This window comes from Siphateles boraxobius, unplaced genomic scaffold, assembly GCF_051911475.1.
Source record: "Siphateles boraxobius isolate OS27281-9 unplaced genomic scaffold, OSU_SipBor_1 46, whole genome shotgun sequence".
Lineage (NCBI taxonomy): Eukaryota > Metazoa > Chordata > Actinopteri > Cypriniformes > Leuciscidae > Siphateles > Siphateles boraxobius.
In genome coordinates, this window is record NW_027509097.1 from 7,134,742 (window position 1) to 7,159,658 (window position 24,917).

At 38.9% G+C, this 24,917-nt stretch overlaps 1 protein-coding gene across 6 annotated transcripts in view; it reads right to left on the bottom strand.

Moving 5' to 3' along the window:
- Positions 1–24,917, bottom strand: part of rbfox3a (RNA binding fox-1 homolog 3a) — a 441,507-nt gene that overhangs the window by 144,492 nt on the left and 272,098 nt on the right. For all 6 annotated transcript variants that reach the window (XM_077200542.1, XM_077200545.1, XM_077200544.1 and 3 more), the window contains one exon: positions 11,941–12,062. In XM_077200542.1, coding sequence (XP_077056657.1) covers positions 11,941–12,062 — 122 coding nt within the window. The remainder of the gene's footprint in view (positions 1–11,940; positions 12,063–24,917) is intronic.

The window sequence follows — 24,917 nt, forward strand, 5'->3', positions numbered from 1 at the left end:
TCAGGGGAGAAATCCCTCTCCTGCTCTGCTGTTTAATGGTCTTATCTGCAGCGAGGAGAAGATTAGGCCGTGACGGGCGTGTAAGAGCCAGCGTGAGGCGGCAGGATTACACATGACGGTGGGAGGAGCCGCAGGGACCCGTGGGCCCGTAGTGAGGACCTCACGGGATCCTGGAGGTGGATGGGAGGTTGTAGCTGATTCCGATCAACCTGACCATAGCAACGCGTGTCTGACCATCATGCTACTGCTTCACACATTCAGTGACAGATGAAAGAAAAGCTGGAGAGGACAGTTGCGAGGCAAGAAAGAGGCATGTGAGTGGACCTGTGTTCTTCGGCTACTCTCACTGTAAAAGAATTATAGCGCCTTCCTTATGAGACAGTTTAGCCACACAGATTAATCACACAATCAATCTTTGATGAAAATACATATATTTTTAAATACCATTATAATGTAAGGCATCACAGTGTTATTTCTGTAATATTTATATGCTCTTTTTTCGAACTGCAACGTTCATAAGCAAATCTTTTATCACTTGTTTCTACAGATTATTTCCCTGTGTTTTGATCCAGAGACCCGGTACTCTTTCTGAAGATGTGTAATAGCGCTGCCTACCGTATAACAGTGAAAACACAGAAAGTCGGAAAATTTAATGGCAGTAAAGCGTTGTCTTATAAATGGCGGGAAATTCTGTCAATGGCGTGGTTAACTCGCATTTTTTTATTTTCAGTTTTTAATTTAGTTTAAATTTTAGTAATTTTCTTGCATGTCCTATTCAAGTTTTTGGTTTTTTTTTTTTTTAAATATTTCTTCTTACAGTAGCTTTATTTGATTTTATTTCAGTTTTAGTTTTAGTGATTGTAGCACTTCAACAAACGTATTTTATTTGAGTTTAAATTTTTTTATATTTTATTAAGTTTTATTTAAATTAAGGGTAATGATTCCTAATAGTTTTAGTTAGCAATAACATTGATGCATTAAATGGATAGATTTAATGAATCTTAAATGAAATATAAAATGAAAATAATGAATATACAGTATATATAGTATATATATATATATATATATATATATATATATATATATATATATATATATATATATCATTATATAATATAGCTTTTTAGGTATTTTTGTAGTGCCATATAAAGGGTTAATTATAAAAAAAAACTAATTATTAATCTATCAATTGTTAACAAGGTAAATCATACACACGTTAACACAGAATGCACTACTGACAAACAACTTAGTAAGCTATATTCCTGGCAGCTTTGATTGGCACGGCCAGTGTCACCCTGGTCCATATTTGGTCTCGCCCATGGGAGAAAGAAAGAGAGAGAGGAGAAGTGAGATGAAGAAAGTGATTGAGTGAAGGACAGATGAGGCCAGAGCGGATCGCATTGGATGCTGAGTCGTTGGCAACCGAGGTGACAATATTGCACTCGACTTAAAAATACAAACAGCCAAGGGGTCAACAATAATGACTTTACAGAAACCAAGACTTGCTCGGCATGCATTTGTAAATGTCACGGCTGAAAATAGCTGCTCTACAGAAAAAAGAAAAGAAAAGAACAAAGGATTAACAAAAAAGATTGTGTTACCGTAGGTCATTCTGTTAGACTGAATAAAGTTTTTCTGGCCGTCAGACGGCGGCTGGATGAAATGAACACACCATAAATGTTACAGGACCCATATTATGCAACTAGAGGACACAGGTCAATTAGAGTGGTGACAAATTAGCGCAAGCATTTCATTTAGCAACATGACACCATCGGCAGCCGCTCTCCTCTCAGAATTAAATGGCTGATTGAAAGACACAGCGTGATTACGCAACGCTGTGAAGGAAAGCATGGCTTTTCCTTGGTTAACTTTTGTATGTATGTGAACAACTATAAATATTTTTTTTACTGCACATTTTTGTAAGCATGCACCATTTTTATCATTTGAAAACTATTTTAGAAGAGGACTGTGACTATATTACAATTTACACCAAAATAGCTTTGGCAGGAAAATAGTAATCATGGGGATTATGAGTACATAGGCTAAAATCACACAATTTATTTATTTATTTATGAACATTTATTAGAGGATCAGCCCCATGAGATGAAACATCTCGTTTTCATGGGGGTCCTCATGTATGGCCACCCTACAGATGTAAAAATACCAGTACATTGGAAGCAAGATAATATTACAATAAAATAAAAAATAAAAAAATAAAATTATATAAAAAAATTTAGTTTACAAACCGTATGAGTTGATAAATATATCTAAAATTAATATTATTATATTTGATAACACTTTATTTTACAGTGTCCTTGTTACACGTTACATGTAGCAACTATAGTAATAACTATAAATTAAGCACAATTACATGCAACTAACCCTACAACAGACCTAATTCTAATCCTAACCCCTAACCCCAGAGTACATATATGTAGTTAATTAATATAACTCAGTAATGTATAATTATACTGTAACAAGGACACCTTAAAATAAAGTGTAACCTTATATTTTTTATTGAGATTTAAATAAAGGATAAAACAAGCTAAAAAGAATCAATAAACGTTACATTTCAGAAAATGTTGGTATCATGACCACCCTACAGAAATCAAACGATTTGGTGATGTGGAACACCCAATACTACACCAACAGCAGAGCTCATTAAAGGTAAATGGCAAAGGTTGTTTAGGGCTAGGCCTTGCTAGGGGGGCATACAAATAGGCCAACGTGCCGTTTCGAACCAAACACAAGCTCTATGCTCTTCCATCTCTACACATGCTCGTTGAAAAACAAGTCCCTTGCTCTGAGCTCTCAATTATTTATTATTGAACAGACACAGCAGCACTTCTCTCCCGTCTTCCTCTGCCTTTTTCATTATCATGCTACTGTAATACTATCATTAAATCCATAATTGTTCAGTAGATTCACAGTTCACACTGTCCTTATTGAAAGTGTGAGGAAAAACAGTCTGTTTGTCCACACACATTCACACCTTCTCATCTACTCTGAGCCCAGATTTTTGAAATAATACTTCTGAAAGCACACACACACAAAGCGAAGAGCTATCTGTCATCAGAAATAAGCGTCAGTCTGCCTGTGTGAGCTAATCAGTTACAGGATGTCTGACAGGGGTAAATTTTATCTCTCTTCTCACCCGGGCCATCAGAAAGTAAGCTCAGATTAGATTAAGCACGTCTGCGAGTTTCATTCTAAGAGAATAGGCCCCTGTGGCCCCCGTGACACAGCCTGTGCCGTCTGCGTGAGGGTGCGCAGAGGCCCTCTGTCCCGCGCTGGGCCGGATGAGACTGGAGTGATGAAGGGGAATGATTAATGGGCAGTCGGTGCTATCAAAGAGCACAGCCAGCTCAAAAGATGAGAGATTGCTTTCTGACGATCATTAAATCCTGGTTGCCACATCTACGAGCGCGCACTTTTCATCTGGCCCCTGACGGGGAGAGAAGGAGCGCCGTGTGGCCGAGGGAACGGGATGCTGAACGGGAAGCAGGTTTATGGAGGAGGAAGGTTTCCTGTAAGCTAAAAGCCCATTTGCAGCACAGTTTGACATTGCCAGTGTCGTAGGATCTTTCTTTCATCCCCTCACCTCTTCATTATTTTCAGAGGTGCAAGTAAGGGGCCGTTCAGAATGGTGGTATCGTGTTTATAAAAAAGTTGACATTATTTTTACTAGATGCGGCATCTAAAAAACAATAGACACGTTGAAACGATCAATGATGCAAGACAAGCATGTTAAAAATATATATTTAAAAACACATGAGATCCACTCAAAGTGACAACAAAAATGCAACGTGCCATTCAGTATGAGGGTGTCAGGTTTTTAAAAAGTTGTAAAGTTATAAAGTAGGAAGTTATTTCTACTAGACGAGGCGTCTCATGTTACGAGATGCTAAAAAAACATTGAGACGTAGAAAAATCATTGAAGTCAGTCTTGCACATTTAAATAAAACATAAAACCTATTAAAAAAGAACTGAGATGGAAAAGAGACCCAATCTGTGCCTTTCAGTGTGAGGGTGTAAGGTTTTAAAAAAGTTGAAGTTACTTTGTTATGTTGACGTTAAGAGATGCTAAAAAAAATTAGACACATTGATATGATCAATGACGTCAGTCTATTAAACAAGAGAGATAGACCAAAAAAAAAGTATCTAAGACTCAAAATGACAAAAATACTGTCGATCAGTATGACAATTTAAAGGTATAGTTTACTCAAAAAATTTAACTCCAAACCTGTATTATTTTTTCATCTGTAAAACAAAAGAATACACGCTTTTTTGTCCTTACAATAAAATTCCAACTGTTTTGGACCTCGGTGAGTTTCATTATAATGAACAAAACCATTACTTCCAAATGTTGTCTCTTTATTTTTCTTCACACAGGTTTGGAACAACTTGAGGGTGAGTAAATGATTATCTTTGGGTGAACTATATCTTTAAAAGCTCAACTTTTTACATGGAACAAGACACTAAAAACAATAAAACACAAGAATGGTCAAAGTTATCTGTCTAGTGCATGCATGGAGAAACGATTCACACGAAAAAAGACCCCTAAAACTCTCCACTCACTGAAAATGTGGCAAAAACATGCCTTTCTACTAGTTGCAAGTACAATAATGGGAAACTACATGTAGCTTTATGTGATACCCAACAAGCAAGTGCTGTGAAGGTCTATCAAAACATATACATGGGAAAAATGCCTAAATAGCAAAGCATTTAAACTCCTCTATAGGGACATAATAATAAAGTGGTGAATGTACATCCCCTTTTCGCTGGGTGAGTTTGAACACTCCCCATCAGTGAGCTGAGAAATTGCCAGAGCTATGCAGAATCAGGTCATATGATCCTCTGTCCTCAAAAAGAGCATCAATACTATCCATTCTGAACAGCCACGGCTGAATACTCATCTCCTCCAGGACCAGCACTGCGGAACAAGGCCCTTCGGAGTGGAGGGAAATTAAACACTGCTCCGACTGAAAGCAAATAATGCAAAGCAGTAACTGAGCGAGAGGAAATCTGCGTATGTATTTTGGTGGAACAGATAAACTTAGAGGAAGTGTAGGAAAGAGAGAACGAGATAAAGGAGGAGACAGGCTTATTGCATGCTACAAGCACACCGTCTTATCCCAGCAGGTCCAGGGTTGAGGAAATATGGAGAAACAATGGCATAAAGGCCAACCTGATGGGTGGCAGAGACGTTACTCACCCAAAAGTACATCATCATTTCGGCCAGGGACAGGTGGGCACTCACAGATGAAAATCGGATGAGGGGTTGTCGCAGTTTTGGCCGCCTGGGTCAGATTCTTGGTGCTTCAAAGTCCTGTGCTCTCCCCAGATCAGTCCAGAAAAAAGAAGGAAAAAAACTAATTGAAGCAACAACTGTTGACACTATAAAAAAAAGGATCTAGTCAACAGGAAAAAGAGGAACAGGCAAAGGTGCTTCTGTCTCCGCTCTTCAGTTTCCTTTCACTTTCCACTCTTTCTTTCTTCTTCCTATTACCACACAAGTAGCTTTCTTCACGTCACTCACTCTGCACGTCTTCGGCCCCGTGTCGTTCTGTTCAGGGTCTTATTGGCGGGCGGGAGAGTTCTAGAGCGGGCACTCCAGGAGGTGTTTGGCATCTGTTCCCAGCATTCCTTCAGTGAGCCTGTGTTCCTCCGCAGGGAGAGGAGTCCATTGACACTTCAGGCACTGAAAGAGCCACGGAGCAGCTCAGCATCCGAGCACTCGCAGAGGAGAGGGGAGGGGAGCTGCTGCTGCGACGTCTGCCGAGGGAAGCCGGCTAGTGGTGAGGATTGAGAAGACCGTAGGAGCGGTTCTTTCCCCTCGCTTGGTGTCGACGCTCAGCTGATGTACATGAAAAGTCATGCAACGTGACAACGAGGCAACAAAGACCCGTCGGAGGGGGGCAAACGGGGGGAAAAGCGTAAGTAAACTAGGTAGGGCGAGTCGGCGTGCAACGTAATGCCTTTTGCTCTTTCTTGTGTCTTTCTTTTTTCTCTCCAATCTTTTTCTCAGTGATAGAGAGGGAGCGGAGGCAGGGGTTTCGGTGGGAGAGGGGCTTGCAGGATTCCAGCTGTGGTTTCAGCCAATCAGGAGTAGGAGTGAGCCGGTGGAGAGCAGGGGGAATCGCTTGACAGGTTGCATGCCATGAGAACGGTGCTGCTCTTTTTGGTAGCTTTTTTGGTGCGTGTGAGAGTCCAAGACTTGTTTGTGTGTGTGTGAGTGTATGTGTGTGTGTGGTTTGAGCGTCTAAGTGCATGCGTACACAGCCATGGAGGCTGGAGGCTGCGTGGGTGAGGGGGGTTACGCTGCCATTTAACATCTCAGCTGTCTCAGCAATTTAAAACCCATACCGTCAACAGGCAGCTACAGTGTTCTTAAATATTAACCTCTGCGCTGTTGCACGTTCATATTTGGATTTCAGAGAATGCTAATTTTGCTCTCGGTTCATTTTGATTAGAACAAGGCATGTCAGGAGTGACACTGTCAAAGAGAGTTCATATTTTCCATCGTGCTTTGGAATATGTTATCTCTCCCGTAAATCAATGAGTTATGTTAAGATCTGGTGTAGCCTATTAGATAATTATAAGTTTAGTATATATTATATAACATTTTATATATCATATATGAATACATACAGTTTTGCTCATAAATGTACATACCTCCTTATGTAAAATTAATCTACAAGATGCTTAGCATTTAAAGAAAAATCAGATCAACTCTTCTACCTCAACTCTATACATTAAATCATAAAAAAATTTTTTAACTGCCCTGAAGAACTTTTATTAATAACAGTAACTTGCAAGATCCCATTTTTGTAGAGAAAATTTAAATATTCAACTATTATGAACCATTTTTCTTCAATAGTATCATACTGAAATGACCGACAGCTTCAGTGATTATGAAAGGCTCTTTACTTGCTTTGTGTAATTCAGTCACAATTTAAAGAAAATGTTTAGTTTAGTTTGTGATTTCCTACTTTTCCCCCAAAATATTAGGAAGTGGAAATGGCAAGTAAGTCAATAAATCCTCCTCTGCCGCCATCTACTGGTTATAGTGGTAATTTCATGTCTTTTTTTTTTAATAAAAGTGTTTGTTTGCCACTAAGTTAGTTTTCTTATATCTTTACACTTTTAGTTTTACAAATCATCACATAAAAAAACAAAACAAAAATTTAAATTAGATAACATTTAGAGCTTTGAAGTTCTGAAAAAAGTGTGAAGCACTCGAAAGCCCTTGAAAAGTGCTAGAATTTCACTCTCAAAAGTTTGGATGAACCCTGAGATAAATAATGTAAAAAACAACCAAAAAAAACAACAACAACATTTGATTATTTCTGCAACAGTACCATGGTTACAATTAGCACAATACTATGAACAAATGTGTTAAACAGTGTACATAATTTAAGTTATTTAGTCTTGATATAAACAGATAATGTAAATATCTGTTCTGTTAAACAGTTTAACAAGGAAATAATTTAATGTAAGAAAATTGCATTTTTTATGATCCTTTTATTGCTCTGCAAGGGAAGTTTTGTAATCTAAAAAAAACATTTGCACTTTTTTTTTTCACAGGGAAACGATAAAATAATCGCAGTTGCATTTAAAAAAATTCTTATCAAATACTGAAGTCTATTCCAAGTCAGCATTATAAATAAGTTAAAAAAAGAGGGGTTCATGAGATGACTGGTCTTTACTGTTCACTGTTTTTAACAGTATGAAGAAGGTTGAAGAAAAAATGTTTTCAATAATTTTGAAGCCCAAGCTGATTTGAACATCACACAAACTTTAAAAAATGTCTCTATGTAATATAAGTTAAATGTGGACTATGCAGAAAAAACTATAGACTCAAATAATGCCTATATAGCCAAAAATAATGCCTCTCATAATGACGTGCGATGCATGTGAGGGCGGGACCGAAGTTTAGAGGCTGAAGTTCTGCTTCCTGAACAATTAAGAGGCTGCTCACTGCAGAGCAAATGGATGGAGCTTAGCTCCCCCTCACTAGATGTCCAGCGAGGAAGAGCGAACGTAATTTTGAAATGTAAATTTTTTTTAATAGCTCATCACTCATCTTACCACAGGTAGTCTCTTGAGTTGTTTGAGCTAAGTGAGCAACATATAAGATCAGAGGAGAGGCGCTTTTGGCGGTGTTCCACCCACGATGAGTGGTCAAGTATGAATGTTGTTTACACAAACAAAAACTTAAAAGATGTCTGCATTGTGCCCCTTTAATATAATAAGCAACTTATATTTAAACTAAACATTATTCTGCACATTCCCTATCAGTGCATTTCATGATATAGGGAGACTGCAGCTAGTTGTCATGCTTTATTTATCAGTATAGGATTATTTTATATAAAGAGATATACATTAAAGTCTTGACAAAGTCCTGAAATTTGAAATGTGACAACTTCCCTTGAAAAGAAAATAATAAAATCATAAAATCCACTGCTAGAGAAAACACGCATTATGCATAATTGGACCTCTCACTCCATAGAAAACCATAGTTACTGAAAGTAAGCTGTGTGTCAACTAGCCCAATTCTCCCCTACTGTTGTTGTTCTTTCTGTAATATTCCTGTCCACTCCATCAGCATTCTGTTTTCTCCCACTGCTTCTCTTTCTCTCTCAAACCCAAATCATTCTCTCTCTGTCCCTGCATTCCTTCTCTGGCACTATCTGCACTGTTTTTCCCCAGCATGCCGAGGGTGCTGCATGTTCGGGTTAAGCACTCGGAGGACGACTGGCCCTGGGGACGTCATTTTCCATTACAGAGACAAGAAACCTTTTCTCTCAGATGAAGAAGGAGGGAAAAAGTCAGAGCCCTGAATTGGTTATGCTCCTTGTCGTGTTCTCTTACTCCCCCGACTCGCGATTCGTTTAGTCAATATTTAATGCCGGCGTTGTCCAGTACAGTTGTCTGTTGGCCCGATCCATGGGTTTGATCTCCATGTCTCCCCTGATCTTTTTCCAAGCTTATGGGCTTGCGCAGAGATGTGACGCAGAGTCTAAAAATGTGGCACAAGCTTGTTAACGGTCACACAGTTTGCTCTGATGCAGTGCAAAGGAAAAAAAGGACAGATAGATGGAGGAAAAAAAGAATCACATCAGATGCATTGCGTGCATTTAGCGCAACTGCTCACTTGATTTTTCCACCACACACAAGCACGCACGACTCACCCTGCCTGCAGCAACTAACGCCCTCTACGTCCCACCAGTACAGATGTCATTTGGCCTGAAGTGTAAAGGTGGTATTTTTCTTCTTTAAGCAGGGCAGATGGGCAAGGTTTGGTCTGAGCAGGCCCAGACTGAGCCGGTGGCCAAGCCAGACTGTCTTAATTAGGAGCCGGCCGCTGCCAACGGCAGGTGAACACATCTGGGACGCCATATTGGCCGCAAGCGCAGCAGGTCTTGGAAATAGTGCAAACCTTGGAATATTTGACGGGAGCAGAAACGAGCGATTCCCTCTTTCTTACCCCCATACTACAATCCAAAAGTGAGCAGCAATACATCTACATGCCACACAGAGTCAAGCTTCCACGCTGTGCGAGCCTGCCAGATATTAAAAGTCTCTGTCTTTGGAGGTTTGCGTTCGTTTTGCGTGCTGCCAAGGCCCGCGCAGCCCCAGAGTGCTATCAATTACACACATTCTGCTGAAAAGCTGAAATTCAGCTCTTGAGCGCAGTCTGACAGGATTCAGCAGTATGTGCACGTCTGTGCAAACGGCTATTGGACGTTCACGTTTCCTTTGTCCCCTGTACCTGCCCTCCACTGCCTTTGTTTGGAACGAAGATGACACAATCACAGCGTGTCGCACTTAAAGCACCTTATAATGAAGTCGAGTCCTCCCTTCTGTGATACACACACACACACACACACACACACACACACATACTCTATCAGGCATGTTCGCCCCACTGAGCTATACCTTCCTCATCAGTGCTTTACCCAACGTCATCATTTCTGCCTCCATAAACTCAGTGGAGCTGCATGCTCCTCTCCTTCTCTCTCAACGCACTCCCTTCCAATTACCGCGCCAGTTCATTTATTCATTAACCCGGCAAGGAAAATCGAGGGAGAACTAATTCAAAAACAACCGCCCTCCATTTCTCTCCATCTGGTGGGGAGGCTCGATTCTCCAAACATGTTCAAGTGACTTAATCTGGTTAAGGTGCAGTTTAGCGTCTGCAGCGGAGTTTGGTGGGGGGATTGAGGAACGGGTCGCAGTGCCAGTCCATTTTCATTAAAAACACCTACCAATGACCAAACGGCACTGGAAGAGACATGCATGGAAGTGTGGCCTAATCAAAAAACAAGCGGCCAAAAGGCAAGGTGCTGTTGCACTTGATTACAGAGGCATTGACTAATTTACTTAATTTGTCAAAAAGGAATGTGGTTTGGAACTGAGGTAGAACTCATTTATAGTGATTTGAGAGGTAGCAAGCGAGGGCACTTAAACGCTAAACGTGCTTTGGCTATTCAAAGCATTGTATTTCCAAATTAGTCTCCATTAGTAGAATTTCCTATCTCCAAAAGTGGAGAAGAAAATTTGAGTTTGGAAAAGGTAAATGTTGGGAAAATGTAATAGCTTTGGGCCCTCCAGCTATGCCGACTGTTATTCAATCTAAATAAAATATATTTTTTTTTTACAGCAAAAAAATAAATAAAAATAAAATAAAATCTACTCAAATATATAATTTATTTATGTTGCTGGCAAAACAACAACAACAAATTAAAAACTTTTAATCATTATACATAGCTACTTATAATTGTCAGTCATTGAAGAAAAATGTTTATGTCAACAGAATATCAGCATTTACTAGCAAGGGATAGCTGGGCCATGATAACTATCAAACCCCTGACCCCTTAGTAAAGACAAACTAATGTTTTCGAACATGTGAAACACTTTGACATTCAACAATTAAGATGCAAACTAACAGATGTTTAAAAATGTCACAGTAGATATTTCACGTTAATTTAAGCAGCATGCCAGTTCATGAATGGTAAAGAATATTTGTGCTTTGCCATAAATTAAAAACAATCATAAAAAATCATATTAATATAAGAGACAATCTTAATACTCCAAATATAATCAAATGATGCTACATTCTCTCTGAAGAAAGCAGTTGAACTACATCCAATTCTGCTGTTAAAGTTTTCATCTGAAACACGTCTGCACGCTCAATTGGGAAAGCAGTGAAAAACAAGTTACCCTCAGAGATTTATACTTCTGATCCTCCAAATCCTTTTTTATCTTAATCGAGTATAAGCAGTAAATTGCTCCAGCTCTGCCTCCTCCCAGTCCTTCCCTGCCTGTATGCTAATATTGTTTGACATATTTCTGAGGAAGACGGAGCATCAATATTTATCAATTCATAATAAGACAGAGGCACTGACATGCTCTAAGATTACAGTTTAATTAAAACTTGAGTAGCCTACTAATATTCAGTTCTTAAACAGACACATCATATGCCAATGCATTATCTACTCATTTAGATCTTGTATCATTGAGAAAGATGATAGACAGGGAAATCAGGAAGGAGAACATGACATGAGCCTGCAAGATCAGCCCCATTCCCTTTCCACTGCTGTTCTCTGTGGTGAGGTGTAGCTGTCAGAGCAGAAAGCTAAATAAGCCTAGCCATAATTTAATATTTCTATTGAGTAATTATATACAGTAACTTGTAATTATGAATACTTCACTGTGCAAGCACAACTATGTCCCCCCTTATGTCAAGACCTTAAAAAAATGAAGAAAAGAAAAAAGGAGATCAAAACTCAACTCTGGTAAAAGTCCTGGCTAGCCAAAACACAAATGATGCCAAATCCCAAATGCCAGTGGGAGATCCTAAGGTGGCAAAGGGAGCAGAGAGGCAGTGCCAACCATGCCAACAATCTGGAAAACACAACGAGGGCATCCACTTACCAGTCTTGTGACGAGGGGCACCCCGAAATGCCAGAAGTGATCGTTCAGCAGCCCACTGTACACTACGTTTCCAAAGAGAGCAATGCTTCCTGTTTTACACAGCCCGTTTCCTGGTTTCGTTTCTATAGAAGGAGAGGGGAAAAAAAGAAATATGGAATAGGTTAAATAACAATATACAATGACTAGGAACTTAAAGAAAGACAAAGATTGAAAAAGGAAGGAAGAGGAAAAGAAAGGAAAAAAGGAAGAAAAAAAGAAAAAAAGTATGGAAAGGAGTTAGTAAAGAAAAATAAAGACGTAAAGAAGAAAGAAGGAAAAACAAAGAAAGCAAAAAAGGAAAGAAAAATTTTAATGTAGTTGGGATGGAAGGTAACATGGAAGGAAAAAAGGAAGTAAGGAAGGAATGAAATGGAAAGGGTGGAAAGGAGAAAAGAGGAAAAACAAAGGCAGTAAGAAAGAAAGAAAGGAAGGAAGGAAGGCAAAAACAAAGGATGCAAGAAAGGAAAGAAAAACTAAAATGTAGAAGAAAAAAAAGAAAGAAGGAATGAAGGAAGAATGGAAGGAAGTATGGAAAGCAGAAGGAAGGAAAAACAAATGCAGTAAAAAAAGTATAAGAAAGGAAAAACAAAGGAAGCAAAAATGGAAGGAAAAAATGAATATGTAGGTAGGAAGGACGGACGGACGGAAGAAAAGGAAGGGTGGAAAGGAGGATAGGAAGGAAAACAAATGCAGTAGAGGGCAGTTCACTCAGAACAAGTTTTTTCATTCCTCTGTGCTACTTTTCCATTGTTTTTTCAATGCAAACATGGGGACAAATGCCTTAACTGTTGCACTCGTGTCTCGCGTCTTTCGCAGTGTCTCGCGCATTACACAGCATTCTAAAACCCCGACACTCAAGTTAACATAAGTTCAACTTTTAAAAAACGCGTTTCTAACAGCATTTTAAACGCGTTCTGTTTGAACCAGCCCTACGAAAGGAAGTAAAAACAAAGAAAGGAGGGAGGGAAGGAAGGAAGGGACAAAAAGAAAGAAACAAGGAAGGAGGCAAAAAATAAAGAAAACAAAAAAATTAAATGTATTCTTTGATTTAACATGATTTCAAACGTAAGAGAGACATAAATATTTCTTTGAAAATTTGAACACATCCATGAACACTCCTCCTCTCTGTTTAGTGCCCATCATTCTGTGTGTGAGTGGCACGGTGTGAGGGGAAAGTGCTTGGCATGTGATCAACAGCTTACACAGCAAAGCAAACTAACAGCTGCATTGAACCTCCTTTGGGTAACACACACACACACACACACACACACACACACACACACACACACACACACACACACACACACACACACACACACACACACACACACACACACACACACACACACACACACACACATTGATCAGTACTCACATAGGCAAAAAGAAAACATGACTCTGACATCACACACATACACCACATCACATCAGTTAGGCAAAAAAAAGAAGAAAATTCTCCATTCCCCCAGTTTTGGAAGGCGGTCTCAGGGAAGCGCGCGCGAAGATTGTATTAAATTATTCCCTATAAATGCCAAGTACAGCAAAAATCTGCATTACGCCTCAAAACAATAGTGAAGCGCATATTGTGGAGCGCACCACAGCAAGCCATGCATTCATTATTGAAAAACAAAAAGTAAAAAGGCCCATTAAAATGTCACTTGTGCTCTTTGTGGCTGCGGCGACACATGAGTTTTAGTGTTATAAATGGGCCTTGCGTTATTGTTTATGGTGGCTGCTAGCCGCAGGCTACCCGGCGGTGACTGTAAAGTCCACGGATCACACACCACGAGCCTCCAATGCCGCTCCCTCCCTCTCTATACATCACCCCATGAATATTCATGCCACAGGGCCGCGCTCCAGCCAATCGATCACAACTATAACGCATTTATATCCATGATACATGTGGCTGATTTTTTGGTGTATAGAAATAAAAAGATATGGCCTAATTAGCAATAAAACAGCCGGCGTGCCGCTTCGCCGTAGCTTTGGAGGCCGAATGGCGCTCCTGCTCTTTTTGCAGGTGATGTAATTCAGAGCGTACCGGTGTTGCATCACAGGAACCTGCCCGTAAGGTGAGACTCGATGCGGGGAGGGATGGCTGTCACTGTGTTTGAGGCTTTCCTGCTGTCTGTTGGCACCGGTTGAAGCTCCTTTGGCATCCGTGGGCATGTTTCTCACCACGCCTCACCTGTGATTAATTATTGACGTCGAGATGAGGATGCAGTAAAGGAAAGCTGCACTGACATGCTACACTGCAGATACATTACAACAACCCCCCCAGGCTGCTTCACTATCTCCCTGTCTCTTTTTCTTCTTTTCCCCTGTTTTTCCCTCATGCGCTTTGTCTTTAAAGCCCCCCTCTCACTCTCTCACTCTCTCTCTGACAACCTTTCCTTAACTCACTCTATCTCACTCTGCTCTGAGACAGTTTGGCAAATTTGACAAGAGCTTTAAAAACTGAGCGAAATGTCAAAGTTGTCATAAACAGTGTGTGAGATAACCGTGACACAAATAGTGGGTGATAACAAGTTTGAATAAGGGAGAAAAGAGTGTCATCACATCTAAATCTGCCATCAGCGCATCTCGGCCCAGGGTCTGTCGACTCGTCGCTGCGCACTCATGCAGATGAATGGAGGATTTTAGGTTGAAACTGAGACTATATTATCTCGCGTTTCTCTGCAAGGATGACAATAAGCACCGTAAACGATCCCTGCCTAATCTGTGGGGAAGCACCCGGCTTTCAATCTCAAGTGTGATGCGAGAGTGGAGGATTCTAGATTTTCCATGATAACATGATAATAAGGGAAGAGACATAAATAGAAATCTACAATATACAATGGCTCTATAAAAGTGGAAATAATATCCCATTACAGAGGCTTTAACCGAAAAACGAACGTTCATGTATGAATTGCATTAAACAAAATAATCTCAAGTTCACACAGCTGTCATGGCAGAGGAAACAAAGATCCATTGACATATTCCACAAACATTTGGGTAAAAATATTGACTTGCCAATTAATTGTGATCCTCATTTAACTATCTTGATATCGATTTTTAAAATCCCACAATAGATATTTTTATTCTATACCAGAGTTTCCTGCACTACTTTTCAGCGGCAACACAAGCAGCCCCACAGTTAAATATATGATCCTATGGCAAGATGTGGGTATTTAACCCGAGTTTGGTATCTGAACTGAATGGAATGAGATAAAAAGAATGTGTACTACAAAATTATAGCAAGAAAATACAATGCTGAGTTCTCGTCACATGCTGCACAAACTAACAAAGTGGAACAAGGGTGGTGTGAATCACGAAAAAAGACTATAATGAACTGGTTCTTTTTGGTGAATTAAAACATACAGCGCAAATAGCGCAACACATTTTTTTTTTAATTCAAAATATTGCAAATAGGTAAGTCTGATTCACAAACAATTTCATCTTATGAGATAGTAGATTCAGAAAAAATCTGAAAGAATTACCAGTAGGTAGCGGCAAGTGACTGGGTGAGTCATTGAATCATTCATTCAACTGATTCATTCAAATTCGGGAATGAACCACATGACTGTCCCTACTGTATAAAAGCCCTCACAATCTTGCTATTTTTTTTTCATTCAGCACAGTTATAATTATTTGTTTTGCTTGTACACATAGGTTTGCACAATACATTCAGTTTAAAGCTTATTTTAATCTTTAGCATTTGGTTGTGTTGATCCGTTAAATAAATAGCATTTGAACTACATATAGTTTGGAAGGAAACAAATGTATCAAATTAGAAGGGTCCTCGTATAATTTAACCCAAAGAATAGATATCAAATTAAATATTGGGTTACAATTATTTCGATGGTCCACCTTAGACATTCTACTGACTATAAGTAACTTTGCAACTACATGTCAACTAACTTTCATTAGAGTATTAGTAGACTGTAGTAGACTGTAGTTAGGTTAGCATGAAGTGTTAGGGTTCGGGTGAGTAGAATAAGTTGACATGCAGTTGCAAAGTTACTTGTAGTCAGTAGAATGTCTGTTGGGGGAGCATCAAAATAAAGTGTTACAAGATATTTAGCACAGTCTACTAATATTATAGAGTTAGTTGGCATGTAGTTGCAAAGTTAGCTATAGTTGAATGTCTTAAATGGACCATCTAAATAAAGTTTTACCAAATATTGAAACGTGTTTGGAATCCTAGCCCTAGTTCCACTAACATTTAAAAGCCAGAATGTGCCCATTTATATACACATATATAGTATATATACATATATGTATATGTATGTGTATATATATGTTGGCAAAGCTGAATTTTCAGCATCATTGCCTTATCATCTTCAGTGTCACATGATCATTCAGAAATCATTCTAATATGCTATTTGTTGCACAAGGAACAATTAATATTATTATCAATGTTGAAAAGTGTACACATTTTTTCAGGATTCTTTTGTGACTAGAAAGTAAAAAAAAACAGTGTTTATCTGAAATAGAACGTTTTTTTTTAAGAATAGAATTATACGTGCTAATATTAATGGGTCGAGTGTTGATGAAAAAGATGTGTCTTTAGCCGTTTTTTGACAAAAGTTTGGAGTCAGTATGATTTTTTTTGGGGGAAAGAATTTAATACTTTTCTGCAGCAAGGATGCATTAAATTGGTCAAAAGGGAAAGTAAAGACATTTAGAATGTTACAAATATTCTATTTAAAATAAATGCTGTTTTAAACTTATTTATTCATCAAAGATTCCTGAAAAATTGTTTCTTTAGGTTTGTTCTGGTCCATGTGCTGGTGATAGTGTGGTTAATGATAATGACAACAATGATTATGACCTTGATGTTTCACTATTGTGAAGCTATGAAATGCTAATGATTAGTCCTAATAAGACTGATTGACAAATTGTATGAATAAAAAAAAAAAAATCAATATTTGTGCACTAATTCAATTACCAGAGATGGATTTCTAGGCCAGTCTTCCCATGACAATATTTGCAATGTCCAGCCTACATGAGTTGGTATTTGTGTGTTTGTACGCATAGTCTCTCTAGACTTCAGGAAGGCGGAGGTAGCGTCTGAAACAGTGGCAGTATGCGGTTATTAATGCCTTGCGTCCCTTGCAGCAATGTCTGCCGCCACAGCTTCATGCTGTATTAATCAGAGCGCCGGCACGGACTGCCCCTCCAACTGCACATGATTAAGTAGGACTGGAGCAGTGTTTAAACAGACACAGCCACACTCCCTGCTCTGAAACAAGGCTTTTGAGCATCCCCAGGGTACAGGAGGGGGTAATGAATACATCGTTTGGAGAGGCGTTGTGATGCCCCGGAGAGGGCTCTGGAAGAAGAGGACTTCTTTTTCTCCAGCCCTTGTGAATCAGGCTCTGGCTCAGAAACAGGCAGGATGGAGAAGCCATATGGACAGGCTGGTGTGGCTGGTGTGTTTGGGTTGGACAGAGGTCCTGACAGAGCTGCCCCACAGAGAGGAAGGGCCAAGTCCGCCGGTCTAGTTTCAGAGCGATGCCAGAACAGATCCGGGTCAGTATGGCTAATGGAAGCACAGGCCCAGGACAGGATGGCCACTGCCAGAGCTAAAGGGCTTGTGGGAGGAAGCTTCCAGCCGGAAGAAGGCAGATATTATGTCACTCCTGTTGCTCATTTGGCAATAACAAGAGCAAGATTTTGATATTTTGCAGTGCAGTGGGTAGTTATTTTTTTTTACAGTGGCCCCTAAAGGTATTTGGGCACTTGTGCCACATTTAACAATGCATAAATGTCATTGCATTACACAGCAAAATATCAAACAAAGTGTCATACTTTTAAAGCAAGCACACTTTTCAAGCAAATCATTGTTTCAAATCGAAAAACCAAACATATGCACATGGACATATATGCACATATATATATATATATGCACATGGAATCATGACGAGGGAAAAACGAACATACTCTTCGGCAAAGAACTAACACAATGCAGATAGTCTGTATGTATGCGCATTGAGAATTTGACTTATCTGAATAGAACCCGGCAAAAGCGGGGGAGGGACTTTTTGCACTTGAGCGAGCTATTGACGAGAACACTAAATAAATACAATGTCATCAGCCGAGCACTAAATATGCTGAGGTCTCCAACCTGAAATTAAAAATCAACCAGAAGGCAATATTGATGGAACAGGAGAAGCGATAAAATCGGGCAAAATGAGCTTTTGAAACTTTCTCCCTGCCATCGTTGGGAGATGATTGTTTGTGGGGGGTTGCCGTTCTGCCGTGTGATAAAAAATGACTCGCGCCCGCTGCTCGTTTCTTTGTTTCCGCCCTTTTGCTTTACGATTCTACCATGTGCAGAGTTTTGCGATGGTACAGCCCGGCATAATTTATTAAAATATGAGTAAATCAATGGCTGATGTCCTTATAGATTACTTTGAAATCATAAAAGAGCCTTGACATGAAATGCAGAGTAATACAATTTAATTAAACTGCATATCCTCCCCCTGTGCAGCCACCTGATTAAAGTGGCAGTCAAATAAAACAGCATTTAATTGGCATACAACACGAAAGCTGTTTGCATGTTTATTTAACATTGCAGCGTATTAATACAAAATTAGAACCCTAATTGGCCTAACTTGTGCAGGCAGGAGCAAGCTCCTGGCTCCACTTCCCCCTACAGTTTAATGGACTGTGACTGAAAAATAATCCCAGGCTAGTTTAATATTTCTGCAGTCATACTTGATGAAAATCCCTGCTCCTATTGGCCAAGAGCCACACATTAAAAAGCAATCATGGATACCTGGGCCTGCTGGTGAGAATCCCCAGTGGAAAGGACCACTTGGAGCGGCCTGGCAAAGAGAACTGTCCCGGCAGGGGGAGGGCTAGGATCATTAGCGTTTTGCATATCTCCAGTGTGCCATTCCGCAGGTTCGTCCCTAGCCAGCTTCTCCCCCTCAACACTTCAGAGCCCCATGTCATCCCACCTGGCATGTCACCAGAGACAGCTGGAAAGCCCCCTCCCGTGTGCTCTTTCTCTCTTCCACTTGCTTCAGATTTGTGTGCACAGACCACCAAAATGAGTGTTGCTTTGATCAGTGACCAAACATCTCAAATGAGCTGAGCAAACGTCTAGCCCAATGAGACCCTCACTGTCCCTGCTACTGCAGTTTCTTTTTTAAGATTTACAACAACAGCCTGAATATAGTCTATAGTAAAGGAAAAATGGATATTATATTATATGGTAACTTCACAATAAGGTTTCATTAGTTTACATGACATCATTTTCAACTAAAAACTGAAAAACTTGTATGTGTTTTGGCCGTCATTTACATGACAACAACTAGTTGGGGGCCTGAAAATGCAAACTTTTGAATATGGATTTCAAAGTGAAAGTTTTTGTAAATGATACCAAAATCATCTCCATGTAAGCTACAAAAAAAAAAGCACATTTGTGTATGCGTATTACCTGTTCAGTCTATAGGCGTGTAGTGTTTCTTTACAAAGTGACATCGCCAACTACTGGCCTGGCATAATAACAGCGTTTTTGCAGATTCATGTGAACGGGATTGTTTTGACAATGTTAATGCACCAAAAAACTTTTTAGCACATCGTTATGGTGTTAACGTTCTCTAAGGGCGTTTTCACACCAAAAAAGTCAGCACCAAGGTCCGAACCAAAGTTCATGTTTTTATACATTTTGTTCATTCGGTAAGTTTTGCTTGGGTTTCACATTGCAATAATGCGAGCGCACTAAAGAACTTTACATGACATACTTGCGTCCTGTCGTTATCATCTATGTGGGCTGCATCTTGACATTGACTGGTTTGTAAACCGACGTGTGTCTGACGTCAGCGTGTTTTCATTTCGGCGGGTAACTTGGACAAGAAAAAAAAAAACTTTGATAAGAATGAAATGCGAGACGCATATTGTTGCCACTATACTGTTATTATTACGGCATTGCTACCTGAAGCACCAACTATATTTGAGGCTAGTTCAAATTCGCCAAATGAACGTCCTCATTGTGCGAACATATTATCGTCGCCGGCAAGAAATGAGGAGAAGACTGCAAGCAATCCTCCGAAAAATTTCGACTGTTTGGTCTTGACCGTGGTCCGGGGGAGGTTTCACACCTGTAATTTTGATTCGGATCAAACTGAAAAGTCAGAAAATCCGGACCAAACAAGGTAGGTGTGAAAGGGCCCTAAGTGAAAGGAGAAAACAAAGGACAGGTGGAGTTAATCAATTAACAAATTAGGTACTATGGAAACAAACCTAGGAGGAACCATGACAACTAATGAACAGGGACAATGGAAACAAGAACTAACCCAGGTAAAACTAGGGAGATACAAACTAAACAGAACCCTCACGTGACACATGAGAAAATTCACTGAGAAAGTACCCAAATAATAAATTGATAATCTAAAGTTAATTCAAAGACATTACTTTATTTCCTTCTACTTTATACTGGCAGACAAATAATAGAATAATTCTCACATGATTGAATAATTGACAATGAATAGAGAAATTTTTCTCGGGACCTCTGGCACCCTCTTGTTTAAGCCAGAATGCACAACAATCAACAAACGTACATGTCTATCCACACAGCTGAAACGCCTGGATACAGAGACAAACAGAGAGACATAGACATATTTCTGACAGCCGTACTGTATCACTCCCCAACAATCACTCAAAAGCATCAAAAAGCACCTTCCCAGACTTGATTCATTTATATTGTATAGCAAGTGCTGCAACTTGATTTAGAGGGAGAGAAAACACCAAGAAAGAAATAAGACTAGCTGCAAGTGTAGTCTGTATGCTAGTGAGGATTCTTTCCTCGAGAAAACTGGAAATTTGCCGCTCGTTCTTGATCTTCTCTGTTTTGTCACCCACAGCTGCCAGAAGATTCCCAAGAGTCAAGAGTCACAGAGTCTTCGAGTTCAAACTCCTCTGTCAGTTTTCATTTACTGTCTGTTTCTCTCTCTCTCTCTCTCTCTCTTTGTGTGTGTGTGTGTGTGTGTGTGTGTGTGTGTGTGTGTGTGTGTGTGTGTGTGTGTGTGTGTGTGTGTGTGTGTGTGTGTGTGTGTGTGTGTGTGTGTGTGTGTGTGTGTGTGTGTGTGTGTGAACTCTGAGGATGTGAACTCTGTGGATGACAGTAACTGAGAAATGAATGTCGTAAGGTGATGAAAGCATATATTGAATCTACTCGCTACTGGATTAGGGGAATAAATAGTGTGTGACAATATAACTGCTATAGTAACATTAAACACTAAACTTAATATAGATTGGGCAGCTCAATGTACATAAAAAAAAAAGAGTTGCACCTGTCCTAAAAATATAGACATAAATTCCAAATGGCCAATAAAGGCAAATAAAAAGAAATAATATTGAATTATGAAAACAATAGACAGGGTGAGGCTATTTTTTTTTTGTATGGAATTGTGCTGTTAAATTTTTTTTGTATGTAATATATATAAAAAAACAGTTCTTATTGCATCTTATAATTACAATTTTGCAATCAGTGATTAATCAGTTACCTTTGTTTTTTTCGTTTAACTAAATTTTGACATTTGTTTAGCAAATGCGTGAATTTACAAGCTTAATACAAGAAATAAACTGTGGCAATTTTTATTAGTGTCACAGTTATGTTCTGTTTGAGTTTGTTTTCTGTCATTGGCTTTTTCCTGCCTGAGTTCGTTGTTAGTTACTATGGTTACTCATTTGATCATTTATTCTGTTCAGTAGTAGCCTAATTATTTCCCTTTGTTTGTTCCTTGTATTTAAGTCCTTGTTTTTCATTTTTGTATTGCCCGGTTCAAGCCCCTGCTCCTTTTGTCTCAAAATGTATTGTGCCCATCTCTGATAAATGTAAATAATAATAATAATAATTATAACAATTATAATAAATAACAATACACTTAAACACCATTGCCACTAACAATATATATATATATATATATATATATATATATATATATATATATATATACATTATATAAAAAAAAATTTGGCGGAGGTGAAGGGGTAGGCGGAGTTTCCTTTGTAGCGCTATCCGTATTAGCTTAACATTAAGCTAATAAGGAAAACTTCTGTAAAAGTTGTGGCAGCATGCAAGTTATGCTTAACTATAATAAAAGTGTATATAGCAAGTGTTATTAGCTTGGGGAAATACATCTAGTGAAATGAAATCTTAAGTCCATGTCCAGCTCTAAATTGTAAGGAATTTATATCTTTGATTCCATAGTAACACACTGTTTATTATTCATTTATTAACTAACATGAACTAACCATGAGCAACACATTTGTTACTGTATTTGTTAATCTTAGTTAATAATAATACAACTATTGTTTGTTCATGTTATGTCACAGTCAGTGCATTAACTAATGTTAACAAATAAAACTTTTGATTTAAATGTTTTAGTAGGCTAAATGCTGAAATTAATATTAAATAAGATTAATAAATGCTATAGAAGTGCAGTTAATTATTAGTTCATGTTAACAAATTTAACTATGAAACCTTATTGTAAAGTGTTACTGATTTTATAACAGCTAACACTTTCGTGCATATAATACACACATAACATTTACAACATTAACAAAACTAAACATGAATTCCTCATAATTAACTTCTTGATTCTCACCGTTTTGTTTGTTAAAGTAAATCATATTTAGTAATATTATCATCATTTCCCTATTTTCGTTTGATGTGTTATACATTCTAATCATATCAACGTCTTTTCATAGAATGTCAAGGACAGAAAGGATAAAAAAAACAAAAAAACAAGGAAATTCTCTTTTTTGGGCCATTTTTGATCCTTCCGCCCCTTCCCGAGGAGGTCTGTGCACGTCATTGCTCGTCATTGTATGGCTACTGTTACTTTGCCTGCTCTCTCCTGAATTATGTTGTGTGGATTATTTATTAAAGACTTTTGAATCATATCATCTTCGACATGTGTTCTTGGTGGAGACCATGGTGTGACAATTAATATTAATATTCGCTATAATATAGAATATATAATAATATATTCGCTATAACATCTATTCCTGTTTAAAGAAAGATGATATATTTATTGAAAATAAAAATAAAATAATCTACCGTATTTTACGCCTTATAATCCGGAGCGCCTTATATATGGATCAATTGGTTAATTGGACCAATTGGTTAATAACGCTCCGCGTTATTAAATTCGCTCGCGCTCGTGTCCATCTTATGCCCGCTCTGTCACACAGCCAGTTCAACCTCGTATAAATCAGGTTATGTGTGTAAGTCACGTGCCTGCTCACGAGCGCTCACTCTTAAGCCCAATTTATACTTCTGCGTCGAACTTACGCCGTAGCTACGTCGTAGGCTGTGCGTAGCGCGCGTACCCTTCGGCGTACCCTGACGTGCACCTCTCCAAAAATGTAACAACGCGTCAATTCTACGCGGACGCAAGCGCTGTGATTGGTCTGCTCAAACCGCTTCCTCGGGTTTCACATGCTCCCTCTGCGTGTCAACGCTAGGCTTGGGCGGTATCCAAATTTTGATACCGTCAAACCTCCTCTCTATTTTACCGGTGTATACGGTATTACCGTGACTAATTAAAAATTATGACATAAGGCTCGAACAGCGTCACAAAACTGTTGGCTTGTGGCTACACCGTTCAGTAACTGAAAACCAGATCGGGCAAAAAAAAAAAAAAAAAAAAAAAAAAAAAAAATATCAAGGCCAACCCGTGCACGTTGTGTCAGCCGTAGCCCTATTTAGACTCGACTATTTTTAATACGTGGGCCGTTATAATATGGTGGCGCCAAATAATTTTTGAACCCAGGTGCTGAGGGGGTGGTAGATATAAATACTATCTATAAATGAGCAAAAATGGGACAATTAATCATATTTAATTATTTTAATTATGACAATTGTATTCATTTTATTAATAAATTTAAATTAAATTAACAAGCAACAAGCAAGAAGTGCATTTGTAAATCCGGTGACAAGCGTCCACTGATTTTTATTAATACAACTTTTCTGTCAGTGCTGCAAAGATTAAGTTGACGATCGCCATCTCCTAGTGAACGCGCATATATAGAGAGAAATGCAAATCATGGATTACATAATCAGAAGGTATAGGCTAGCCTTTTTCTTTTCGTTTTGAATTGTTTCGTTTAAAGAAATTGACGATTGATATCTCCGTAGTGAACGCGCCTATAGAGAGAAATGCACATCATGGATTAATCAGAGAGTATGCTGCCTATATTTCTTTTCCTTTTGAATTGTTTCGTTTAAAGAAATTGACGAATCGCCATCTCCATAGTGAACGATAGAGAGAAATGCAGATCATGGATCACAGAATCAGAGACTAGGCCAGCCTATTTCTTTTCGTTTTGAATAGTTTCGTTTAATTTGATGATCGCCATTTCCGTATGAACGCGCATAGAGAGAAATGCACATCATGGATTATCTAATCAGCGAGTGGCCTATTTCTTTTCGTTTTGTTCAGTTTTCATTATCAACGTAAAAAACAACAACATTATAATATTTTAACAAATATAAACTAATGCGCTTATTTAATGAACTCGGGGCAAAATGCATCCTCGCAGCAGTGAGTGGGTGGTTGTTTCGGAGATGCAACATTAGGTTAGAGGTGTTTCCATCTCTCGCGGTCACCTTTTTTATTGCAACATTTACAAACTGCCTCCTCAGTATTTACCGCCTCTCGCTTCTCTCTCTCTCTCTCTTTCTCCTCCACACTGTCACTTGATGACAACTACATAAGCATTTTTAGGCATTGAATAAATGATATTTATATATTATATATGAGTGCCGGTAATGACGGTATTGAAACTGATACCGTTGCTATTTTAAGACCCCGCGGTATACGATATTACCGAAATACCGCCCAACCCTAGCGGACAACAACGCAGAAGTATAAATTAAAACCAAAGAGGCTCCGGCGTAGGTCCGACGCAGAAGTATTAATCAGCCTTTACTAACAGAC